Source organism: Acanthopagrus latus, chromosome 4 (genome assembly GCF_904848185.1).
Source record: "Acanthopagrus latus isolate v.2019 chromosome 4, fAcaLat1.1, whole genome shotgun sequence".
Classification (NCBI taxonomy): Eukaryota; Metazoa; Chordata; class Actinopteri; order Spariformes; family Sparidae; genus Acanthopagrus; species Acanthopagrus latus.
The window spans coordinates 15,420,336-15,432,203 of NC_051042.1; the positions used below are offsets into that span (position 1 = coordinate 15,420,336).

An 11,868-nucleotide genomic window follows, 5' to 3' on the forward strand; every position below is an offset into this window, starting at 1 on the left:
TAAATACTCAAAGTGTAAATACCTCACAATTGGACTCAACTACAGTACTTGGGTAGATGTACTTAGTTACATCCCATCACTTATTACTGACAACTGACTAGAAATCAACATCGAGCTGTAAATCAGCCCAATCAACACAGAAGATATCAGTCTCTTCGATTTTCATTTTTTCACCTAAATTGTAACTGGGTGTCATTAGGTGACATGTAAGAATGCTTGTCAGCTGTAATGTGCAACAGATACATTTAAAATGATAAAGGATAACAGCAAAAAAAGACTGAGCAGAAAAGACAGTTAGCATATTCAATCTTTATTCCCAAAACAAAAAGCATGAAACCAGATTTGTACATACATAAAACAAACACTGAAAACTAAGAGGAAGAAAATCAACAATGGGGTAAGATCTTTTTTTTTTTTAAACACAAAAACCGACAACAAAAAGGAATAACCACCACTTTTTACATCCTCTCTGGAAAGTGCCGTCCTTACCTTCACAACTTAAGTACAAATCAACACATCAGTCACTGTTTCCCTTCTATGCTTTTTCAATTTCTGCCATTTCGTTTTAAAGCACTTGTGGTATAACAGTTAAAAAGACTTGCATTTTCATTTTTATTATATTTGAATAAAGTGCACTCTCAGAAACAGAAATACGGTGGTGTCAACCAAAACAGTTTACGCACTAGCTCACTTCAAGTTTGCATAACTTCAAAAGCCACCTGCGACAAAGGCGAGACGCGTTCTGTGCACTCGGCGTTTCTCACTGCCGTTGCATTTTAGATGGATATAATGTTTAAGCGTGTGCTAAAACTGGGTGAGCTACCATATGGCATGGAGTAGCCCTGCAACTCTGACCCACTTCTTCGTTTAACCCTCGGCCCGCCACTTTCACATGATCAGTACTCCTCCAGATCGTCATCCAGGTCGGAAAACTCAATCGATGGTCTGTTGTCGCGAATCTCCTCGTCACTTTCGCCGTGGGGAACTGCAATCCAGAGACATCAAGTCAAATTCTGTGGCCTCATTATAAATAAGACAAGAATATACACCAAGTGAGTGATCTACAGAAACATGAGGATGGCCTGTCAATAAGTACACAAGCATTGGAGAGACAGAGTGAGCAACGTACTTTCAAGATTGTCCATGTGTTCGTGAAGGATTCTCACCAGGTTGAATAACTGGGTGAGAAAGGGAAGAAGTTTCTCTTTGTAAGATTTCTATTCTACAATTCAACAGTTTCAAATTGTGTAAATCAGTATTGACTTGGAGCCTTTGTCGTTCAATGTGTGCAAACACGAGCTACGCACCGACAAGAAACAGAAAAATAAGTCAGCCAGCGTTAAGAGCACGATCAATCGTCATACAGAAATAGCACTGCGGGTAAATCTAGTGTGTGTCTGCACGTGTGTGTGTTTGCGTTCTCACCCCAGCTGCATCGACCGCTCCCAGAACATCCGAGAACCTCTGCTCACAGAAATGCAGCAGCACCACCAGATAGAGACCACTGCTGATGAACTCGTCATATTCTGACTGCAAGGCAAAAATAAAAGATCTTTAACCCAACAGTTTTTATCAAGGCCGCACACACAGTATGGCTGACAAAATGAAAAGACAAGCCAACAAAGACCACATCAGGAAACCAAGAGGAGCCAGAATAGTTTCAATGCTGCTTGACAGATTGTAAAAGTCTCTGGAACTATTTTAGAGGAAAGCGCACCGTGATTCAAAAGATCCTTTCTCATTTAGTGTTCGAATGATGAACCATAGATGTTCAACTGGCTGAAGATCTGAATGTCGATAAAGTGGTGACTCACCTGCACGTGTGTCCTGTACAACTCCTGAATGTCAAAGTTATCAATGTTCAAACGCAGCTTCTCTTTGCAGAGTTCACACGTTGTGATGCCCTCGAGATTTGTGCCTAAAAGAAGGTGGAGGAAAAAAAAAACAACACACGACTTGTTTGAAAAAATGTGGTTTTGGTGAAAGCTGAAGCCAAGGAGGAGGTTTACATTTACCTGAGCCGATTTTGGAGCGAAGCCACCTCTTGATGCAGTCCTGGTGGACGTACTGCAGACTGCCTGTACAGCGGCACGGCTGAATCAGGGGGTTGGATGCAGATTCCTCCCCCATCTGGCAGATTCTGCACAGGTCGCCTTCTTCCTCGTCAGAATCCTCCAGCAGCAGTCTGAAGCGGGACAGGAGGATCATTTAGTTCCACTGGAGATATGGCTCAGTTTTTACATCTCCCATTTCCATTTTGTCAGTCAGGTTTTACATGAGCTGCTTTTCACTCATCACTGTCTTTAACAAAGTCATCTTAGGCTGTATGTGAGAGGCAAAACAGTCATGTATATTTTAAGACCAACCTGCAACTTTAATGTAAGATGATAGTTGAGAAACCAGAGAGCAGTAGTAGCATTTCATCGTCAGATAAAATTATTTTACAGTACGTTTGGTGTAGAAAGCCTGATAAAAACTGATGCTTGTAGTATTAAGTAATAATGATCCATAATAAGTAATAATAGTAGTTAAATTTCAACAATAGACAAAAAAAAAGTAATTAAATTTAAAAAAAAAAAAAAAAAAAACACCATCTAAACATTTCCACAGATCCAGAACTAGCAGTTTGTGATAAAGTGAGCTGAAGTAAAACAGCAACAGGACCAGAATGTCACAATTCTAATAAATGTTAACACTGAACTCGACTCGTTTGGAGCCGTTCTAACTCGGTTATCCATTGGCAGAAGTAGTGGGAAGTAGCCAGTTAGGGTTGTTTTTAATGCCACCTTAGTCGAGGTTCCAGCTACTGCAAGATTAACTGGTGAGAGAACTGTCTCTAAAAAAAAAAAAAAAAGTAGCTTGATACCAATGTTATCTAACTCGTACTAAGACAGCAATCAAACACACTGTTTATTAAGCACCAGTTTCCTTAGTGGACAAACGTAATAAATGCATATAATGTGGGAGATGAAAACCCTTTACCTCTCCTTGATCTTGCGCAGCTTCTCTTGATCCCTGCTGGAGACAGGCTTCTCCTTCTGTTCATCCAGCTGGCTCTCGACAGCGCTCAGTGGACGCCGAGAAACTGAGATGTTTTCATACACTCCAACTCTGCGGCGCGGCGAAAACCCAACCGAGGCATCTTCCAGTTCAGGTAATGCTTCGTCCTCGAGTCTGCAGGGATGACCTGCACCAAAGGCCTCTACACCCACTGCGCCCTCCTCTTTCTCCTCCTCGTCCTCATCCTCTTCGTCCTCCTCCTCATCATCATCATCATCATCATCGTCCTGTGAAGCTGTACGCTCTAGGTTGTCCCACCTTCTCAGGAAATGCTGCGGGCGACTGTAGCCTTCTTCTAAGCTTGCGGCCGAGTGTGTGCTCTCGTCTCTCACGTGTCTTCTAAGGCGAGAGAGGAGGGGAGGGCAGCGGCCACGGAGGGAGGAGGAGAGCCAGGAGGAGCTGCTTCCACCGGCAGTGCTTGTGTTATTAGTGCTGCCAACGCCAGGCTCTCTCCACAATGATGGTCTGGACTGAGCCGGGCCACTACAGTAGCCATCACTGTTGTTTTCCCTGATAGGGGCGAGGTCCACTCTACGATTCCTCAGGCTACCCAAGGTTGCCTCGGACCCTCCAGTGCCGGGCTCCACGCTCGGCATTCTGGCACACTCGTCACTGTCCACAGACTCTCCACCAGTCGACGGACTGTCATCGTCAAGGGAGCGAACACTGGAAGATCCACTGGAGGAGTCCTGGCTGGAGCGCCGCGAAAAGAGACGGGACAGGAAGTGGCGAGTGGAGCGACGGCCTTCTGGCTCACCACCTTCAGGGATCAGCCTGGTAGGGAGCATGGACTCTGATACGGCCTGAGGAGTTGTAGACCAGGGAGTGCGGGAGGAGTAAGAGGAGCTGATATTTGAGGATGATTCAGGGTTTCTGGATTGTTCCTGAGATGAGTGGAGGCTGGATGAGCCGTTCGAGAAACGTGACGCCGTTCTGGTGCTGAAGTCACGCGCCAAAGGAGGAGACCGGTGGGAGGCGGAAGATGAGAGGTGGCGGTTTAGGGAGCTTTCTCTGGCAGTGGAGGCGTAAGAGGAGGAGGAGGAGGAGAAGGAGGGAGAGTAGGCAGTCTCTTTAGGCCGAGCTCCCTGTGCATATGTGGAGGTCACCCTGTCTGTCTGATCTGAAATGAAAGAAGAGCAGTTTGTGTTATACTGGATTAAACATATGTGATACTGTAAGCCAACTGTGTACTCTGTGTGTGTTTTTATTTCATAAAGTATGCCTACACAATGAGGAGCCCAGTCCAGGAGTCCTCATCCTTCCTTCCCCCAAACCTGAGAGACTTGGCTCAGTTTTCGTCTCCAGCTCTCTCCTGGTTGACAGCGGCTTTGTGGAGGAGGATGACGACCGTGAGAGTAAATGGCGCGAGCTCCACGATGAATCATATGTGTCATTTTGTTTTTCACCTGTACCTGTTCAGACAAGAGAAGAAAAACTGTTTTGAGGTTTCCAAATCACCTTAATATTGCAGGAAGGTATCAGAATTTGAATTAGGATTCAATTAGGCACGTTATGAGCTATTTTACATGTTTAAATGTAAGCAAAGAAAATGTATATTTGTCAGTTTTCATTAATCATTTCATTAGTCATTTATTCTGCACCCAGACATTTTAGCCGTAAGTATCCATGTCTGGTTGAGATTGTGATGAATTGCAACTAAATCTTCAGCTGACAGAGGCCTTCTCCTGACAACCTGCTCCTACGTTACAGCACAATAAACATCTAGAGCCGGCTGCAAGTTTGAACTGAGCCCATCTGTGTTTCCAAGTGAAGATTCATGCATCGCTGAAAAAGCAGAAGAGGCTACTTACGCACACACACACGCACACACACACGCACATGCACACACACACACTAAATGCCAGGTGTGACGGTTACGAAGCCAACTGATTCAAATGACAAAGCTTTCGTTAGCTCAGCTATAACCTGTTAGAGAGAGAGGTGATGGGATGGTCCTGACATCTGATTAGGACGTCATTTTTAAGATTGAAAAATATAATTATAAAAACTGGAGTGTACAATGTCAACATGACATACTTCAGGTGATAAAGCTTTATTTGGTTAGGATTAATACATTTTTTAATTGATTCATAATTATCACCAGCAGTCTATCACTTTAGTTCAGAGCCAAGTTTCCTTAAAGAACTATTCAGATATAGTTTATTATAATTTATGTTTAACATGTAATTAATTTTCACAAATTGCAACACTCCTTATCATATTTTGCGTTACTGATGTATGATGACTTTTACTGATGTAACCTAATATTAACCACCCACACTACAATGCTGCCGTTACCCCCTGTAATGAAGTCAAATCAGACTCAGTGACATGCTTCAAAATGCCCAGTATCGTCTCTGTGTATTGACTGTGAATGATTATAATCGCTCGGTGTAATTTAATCTCGTGGTATTCCACAGCTTCTACTGCTAATGAGCCCACAAAACGTTAAAAAGAAGCGGTCGTCTGATTTTACACACGCCCTCCACTGCAGGCACATTGACCAAAATGTGGAAATGTAATGTGCAGCTCAGGCCAGGCGGTTGGGGTGCGCTCTGGTAAAAACATATCTGATCTTTACATCCACAACTGCACGAGACAAGACACAGGTTCCAAAACTGGGGGAAGTGATCCTTCTCATGACCTCCACAAGTCATATGATATTTTGTACCTCTGCCACTGCTAAGCCCATTACTGGAATAGGTGGATCCTGTAACTGAGGTGCTGGGCGTTCTTGAGTACAGTCCTCTGTTGCTGTATGACAGTTTGGCCCTTTTAGAATCGCCATCATCAGTGGCGTTCAACAGAACTGAGCGCATCCCCAACCTCCCCTCAGAATCAGTCTGGGGAGATGAAGGCAGACATACAAAAAAAAAAATACATTTCAGTGATATCATTCTGAAATATTCCTCCAACTACTACTCTAAAATGTTTTAGACAGTATATTTTACCAGACTGTATTTTGCCTGTTATAAACAAATGACAGTACAGCTCCAGTACCAGTTTGCTCCTGCTGCTGAGAGAGGATTCAGCCCACGGGCGGTCATAAGATCTGCTGGAGGATGTCAGAGAAGAGGGCAACTTCCAGCTGGTGGAGTGACTGTCAGAGCTGCAGTAGTCTCTGGATGACCTCAGGAGACGAGAATTCTTCAGGAGGGGAGAAGGTAAAACAGAGTTAGTTTAGACTCATGTCCGGGCGAACGTGGCATACAAAGAGTAGATACTCCTCCTATCGCCCCCCCATCACTAGTGGTGCCATGGAGCATTTTGTTAGCTCTACTAGCATAAGCACATGCATATGGTGTGATGATGGCTGTAAGACACCCAGAAAAAAAAAAACACAGAAAAGACAGGGAAGAAGAAAACTGACAGCTAATATCAACATGGAACGTAAACAACAGGTTCAAGAGACTGGCTTTGGATGTGTTTTATGAGGATGGACATGCATTCAACCAGTTAGTGTGTTCTGATGGGAAAAAGTGAATATAAACATGACTTTGCTTACAAGAAAACCACTCAGGATCTTTTTAAATGGACCGTAACTGTGGGAAACTAACTAACAAAAACATTTATGTTAACAGATTTGCTTTATCTTGTAAACAACATGTGGCTGATGCTGAAATCAAACTGTACTTTTTGTTTCTGTGCTGCTTCTGTGTTCAGGCCTGTCAAGAAACCGCAGATGATCTGATATAATCTTGGACAGTGCAGCAAGTGGTGAAATTATAAATAAATTGAATATATAAACCAATATAGGTTTGTCTTTAAACACCTACTCAGGACAACTTAAATTACTCCCTAACCCAATAATAAATTAAATCGCCATGTTTGTGTGGCGTTGGGTCTTTGCACCTAGCTCCACACTCTTCTGGAAAGAAACGCCTAGAAAGGGCCCAGCCAGGCCAACAGTAACACTATCTTTCGAGACGGGCTTTGACGAGCAGCAGGACTAAAATACACACAACGTGTGCCAAGGAATCTAGGCTGCCCTATAAAAAGACCTCCAAAGTGTCTGCTGTTGCACCGCTGATAAATGTAGTGAGCTACTGTACCGTGCTCCTGAGGGAAGCTGTAGGAAAAGAGCTCACTCGCATGCTCCCTCTCTGGGATACACTGGAAAAGCAGATAAGTCATAGCAACACGGATACAGTCGGATGATGTGCACCAAGCGAGCAAAGCTGTTGCTTATGTTGCTCTGGACTGTTTTATCCAACTTAAAGCAAACACTAATCCACCTGACAGAGTGACCCTGCATGACTTCTGTATACCAGGCTGCATTGGATAAAATTAGTGTCCATCCATGACTGTTTGAAAATCAAGCATGCTAAGTGAAGTAACATAAACAGGACAACAACAGTGATATGACAAACCAAGGAAGGGATGTCCAGTTGAATAAGATATGCTGTAGACAACTGCACAGAGGGGACTGTGCACCTTGTAATAAATGACAATGCATGGTTCCTGGCCTTTAACTGGGCCGTAGAGGGCTGAGCCGTCAACCTACCTGTTGTTCCAAATCTGCCTTGTAAGCTGACGATGCCCTCGGGAAGTGGTCATTATTCAGCGATGTCTCCCTACTGTACAACCTGCTGGAGCCCAGAGACGAGGAGGAGACCGCTGAACTGGATGTGTAGGACGACCTCGAGCTGGGCAGACAAAAAGGAAGTCTGCGAGACCTGGAGTCCATCACGGATTGCCTGTGGTGATAGGAGGATGACAAATCCAAAAATATTAAAGGGTGGTGGTTGAGATTTGCTGACAGGAAGCAGTGAGATGCATCAATACAGTACAGGCTAGACTTCTGGAAGTGTCCGCAATCGGTGAGCACAGCAAGTAATGAGGCTTGGTTGGGCCGGCGTATCTGAGATGTTGATGCAGCACACGTGACAGTGTGTCTGTAAACATCAAAACCTGCCACCATGCCGCTCTCTGGACTCAGTATCAGAGTCACGATGCCTATCTTGGGGACTTTGAACTCTGTCACATGAATATGACACTTCAAATGAGCAGCAGCACTCTGAGTTGCATGTCCAAGCAAACAAGGTGCTGTACAACAGCCACAACTGTGAGCTCATGTATTATTAAACTGCATTACTAAATCCAACATGCACTACAGATTCAAGGAAACCGTAATCTTCTCTCACATGCCATTGATGTATGAGCTGAAAGCCAACCTAAAAGGAAGATTTGAGAGTTTCAGACATAAGGTTGTAGAGTATGAGTTACTCCCTGACAGTGATATGGATCCATGGACTTTAGCTACAGCACCTGTGGTAAAAGATAACTCAGGAGGCAGCAGCCTGTCAGACAGACATTTAAAGCCACATCACAACATGTTTTAACAGTTAAACCACCTGCAACAGAACGAGGGGCTTGTTCAGTATTCATACAGATTATTAGAAATCGAGGAGACTGATATTAGAAACCAATACCCAATTGCAGTGAAAAATTCAGCCTTTGTGTCAAAATTTAAAACAAACAGTGATAGACCAGACCCAAGTACACTTTCCTCAAGCACTGTCCTTAAGTATAATGCTTCTGAACTTTGAGTATTTCCTGTTTTCTGTTCTTATTATACAGTGTTTACAAGCTATTCATTGTGACGAGATACCGCTCAGAAATATTTGTGGGCAGGACGTCGTGTGAGAATGTTGCATCAGAGCCAAAGCAGCACATTTTTAAATTCAAATGGGCAATCTGACAGAAGAATCACCAATAACAATATTTGGGACAATACTGAATACTGAGCCTGATAATCAGCTGGGCCGATAATCTGTCTACCACTGAACAGAACACAAAATATTTAAAAAACAAAAATGCCTAACTAATAAACAATCAACTTAACAGATAAACAGGAGGAAACTAATGGTGTATGTATGGGATGCCATGTGTCAAGCTGCAGGCATCATGTCTCCCAGTCTATACATAGAAACTCATTTCCTGATCTGAAACTAACATTGTCTAATAAACAAAAATTAACACTATTAATTAACACTCACGTTTAGCTAAGCAGAGACAATTTGGTTGATAACTTTTACCATAAAAAAACAAACAAACAAACAAAAAACGTGGTGATGTTTTCAAGGTGAAACAATAGGCTTGCCCTGTCCTTCATCTGATCCCTTTGCTGATTGATAATTAACGATCTGTCTACTTTCCACTGCTAAATCGCAAATAAGGTTATAAACGTTAGCTAGCTTGCTGACGTTAGCCAAGTGACGAGCGTTGGATGACATTTAAACTTCAACTTGTAGCTAACGTTGACATTAAATTTACCCGAGTGTTATTTCCGTTAAAGTTTCCTCGTCGAAACTTCCCCTTACTGTTGTTTTGCTCAAGGTATCTGACGACGTTAGCAACAACACAACGCTAACTTCGCTGTTGGGCACTAGCATGCACACCACGTTTAGCGTGTTTAGCATGTGTAAAGGAGCCGACATTAAACACTAAAGGTCTCCTCAGTGCTCTTTTAGACATGCTGCAATTCAGATGATGTTTTCCGACGGGACCGTTAGCTTCTGCGGTTAGCAACCTCGTTAGCTGCAAGCTAGCTGGTTAGCATGGCGTTAAGAAGTCCTGGCATGCTGCGTTAAGTGCCCCGCGGTGCTGGCTTAAACATTAGCCGACGCTGGTTTGAGACAACGAGCTCTCGGCGACAAGTGGCAGTTCACCAGGTGACTCACAACACGGCGCACCGTCGGCACACACCCTCACCTTTGAGCTGACTTGCTTCAGCGGCACAACAGGAACGATGGCGTCCGTGTTGACTGCTGTTGACACACAAGGTCAGCTGATGTACAGTGACCCGGAGGGAGTGGTTTACAAGATTGCTTTCAGGTGGTTCGTTCCCCTCGTGCACACGGTCCCTCCACGTTTTTGTGAGTATATTTTAGTAGATATTGCATCGGTGCACCTCGAGAAGGACCGACACATTAACGGCACCGATTTAATTAGACCTGGAACCTCACGGCGTCTGATGAACATATGGAGAAAGTCAAACAGCGCCCCCGTGTGGTTCAGATAAAAACGTCAGATTTGTTGCTTGAAAATGCCACTGTGTAAAAATACTCCGTTTTAAAAAAGTACTTTAGCTATTAGAATCAAAATGTACTTAAAGTAACAAAAGTATTTATTATGAAGAATGGCCGATTTCAGAATAATACAGCCTATATTATATTACTGGATTATAATTAGTGAGGCGTTAAAGGGGCACTATGTAGTTTTGAAAAAGAAATTGAGTGACCCCTCATGGTGTTTTGTTAAAGTCTGTGAGCAAGACATTTCTTTTACATATCAAATTGTGTGACGTATGTGCGCGAATGTACTTTTTAATCAAAATATGAAAGATATGTTTGGTGCTTCAAACTTCCTTTGTTACTTCCGTTTCCATGGTAAAGCTTCAGTATATTAACACTTGAACACGTGGATCTACTAAATGAAGAGCTCCTTGTAAAGCTGTGAAATAGTCTCACTACTGAGTTGCTTCAAAGCATTTCTAGTCCCTGTGCTCTCACACACAAACACCTCTTACTGACTTTTTAAAGCTACGTGAGGCGAAACAAGTATGAATGAAAACGACAACTACAGAATCTGGAGGAGGGAGTCAAAAAGGCACCACAGCATTACAAGTGTCTGTCTTTCAAGTACAATATCTCATACACACCACTCACTGGGTTTTGACAAAACTGGGGCATGTGTGGTGCATCTTGTGTGCATCGTGACATTGTGACATTTTCGAAATTACTGCCCCGAGGGAGACACTGTAAACACAAGTCAAAATTAATAAGCAAAAAAACCCCGCTTACGGCTACTTACACGCTTTTCAGCGGCGCTCGGCAAATGCCAAATACTGAGCAAATGTTTCCCTATGAGAGTCATGAAAATAGAAAACACCTCTGATGGTTTAGCAGCTCCTCATGCAGACAACGGCTGTGAAGCAGAGACACGAGCTGTTGGGACTGTTTCGTCCATAGATTGTGTTTTTAATCAAAATGGTTTGCCTTAAAGTCTGTGGATTATCCAGAGTAAAAACTTTTTTTTCCGGAAAAAGGTTTTGAGCCGCACAAAATTAACTTTCATCCATTTCTAGGGTGGCGGCAGAAATCTCAGAGATGGACATCTCAAATCCTTTGTAAATTAAAACTACTAAACTGTGAGCAGTCTTGTGTACTGCCATGGAGATGAGAGAAAGTTTTCAAAATACTTAATTAAAAACATTTTTCCAGTTGCCGCAACAGTGTCGACTGGTTATGTTTTCACCTTGTGAGTCTTTGTATGTGTGTGTCATCTTGGCAAACTGTGGCCATGGACACGCCTTAAAAACTGCAGAGTAGCGGTTCTGGGTACTTTGCCAAATGTTAAACCTGTAAAGTCTGTCTGTCTGTCTGTCTGTCTGTGGACAGATTCTGTCAGCATGATAGCACCACAACCGTTAAAGAGGCGTGTGTAGTTGGGATTAAACGTGACGGCTAATTTCAGAGACGGGTGTGGTCTGAGCAGTGGGGTGGAATAAGTTTGGGTTGGCCCCCCTCTCACTTTACGCCCTGCCCCACATCTGTGGCCCGGTGTTCAGCACTTTGCCAGGTGTTCTTTTGTTTGTCTGCGGGCAGGTTTTTGTTGATGCAATGGTTTCACAACCGTGCGAGATGCAGACGCGTCACTCAACGGTACGTGGTAGAGTTAAAACTGGAAGCTACGTCCAAAGTCTGCAACATGTTGCAAGATTGGCTGACGTTTATAGTGTCTTTTTATAGCAAGTTACATGTATTAATCAAGTTTTATTGGCTATGTGTGAGCGCATTGTAACGT

General features: G+C 43.4%; 1 protein-coding gene across 3 annotated transcripts; it reads right to left on the reverse strand.

The window, feature by feature from the left end:
• Nucleotides 1–289: 289 nt before the first annotated feature.
• On the reverse strand, nucleotides 290–10,038 carry marchf7 (membrane-associated ring finger (C3HC4) 7). Of its 3 annotated transcripts, XM_037095629.1 has the most exons (11): nucleotides 9,337–9,671; nucleotides 7,565–7,757; nucleotides 6,061–6,207; nucleotides 5,732–5,903; nucleotides 4,287–4,472; nucleotides 2,983–4,180; nucleotides 2,016–2,185; nucleotides 1,815–1,918; nucleotides 1,426–1,530; nucleotides 1,130–1,178; nucleotides 290–985 (listed from the first exon to the last, which is right to left on the reverse strand). In XM_037095629.1, the coding sequence occupies exons 1-11, from the start codon at nucleotides 9,498–9,500 to the stop codon at nucleotides 897–899; spliced, it is 2,577 nt and encodes an 858-aa protein (XP_036951524.1). In that variant the 5' UTR covers nucleotides 9,501–9,671; the 3' UTR covers nucleotides 290–896. The 3 variants fall into 3 exon arrangements, with proteins under 3 accessions (XP_036951524.1, XP_036951525.1, XP_036951523.1); XM_037095630.1 differs by lacking the exons at nucleotides 1,130–1,178; nucleotides 9,337–9,671 and adding an exon at nucleotides 9,775–10,038; XM_037095628.1 differs by lacking the exon at nucleotides 1,130–1,178 and having other exon boundaries at nucleotides 9,337–9,676.
• Nucleotides 10,039–11,868: the final 1,830 nt, after the last annotated feature.

Bases quoted from the DNA above. Each gene is read 5' to 3' on its own strand.
- marchf7 (XM_037095628.1), bottom strand. From the start codon at position 9,500: ATGTCGGCTCCTTTACACATGCTAAACACGCTAAACGTGGTGTGCATG. The intron at 4,473-5,731 runs GTACAAAATATC...TTGTCTGAACAG, and splicing joins TGGGCTTAGCAGTGGCAGAG to GTACAGGTGAAAAACAAAAT. The intron at 2,186-2,982 runs GTAAAGGGTTTT...GTCCCGCTTCAG, and splicing joins CTGCGCAAGATCAAGGAGAG to ACTGCTGCTGGAGGATTCTG.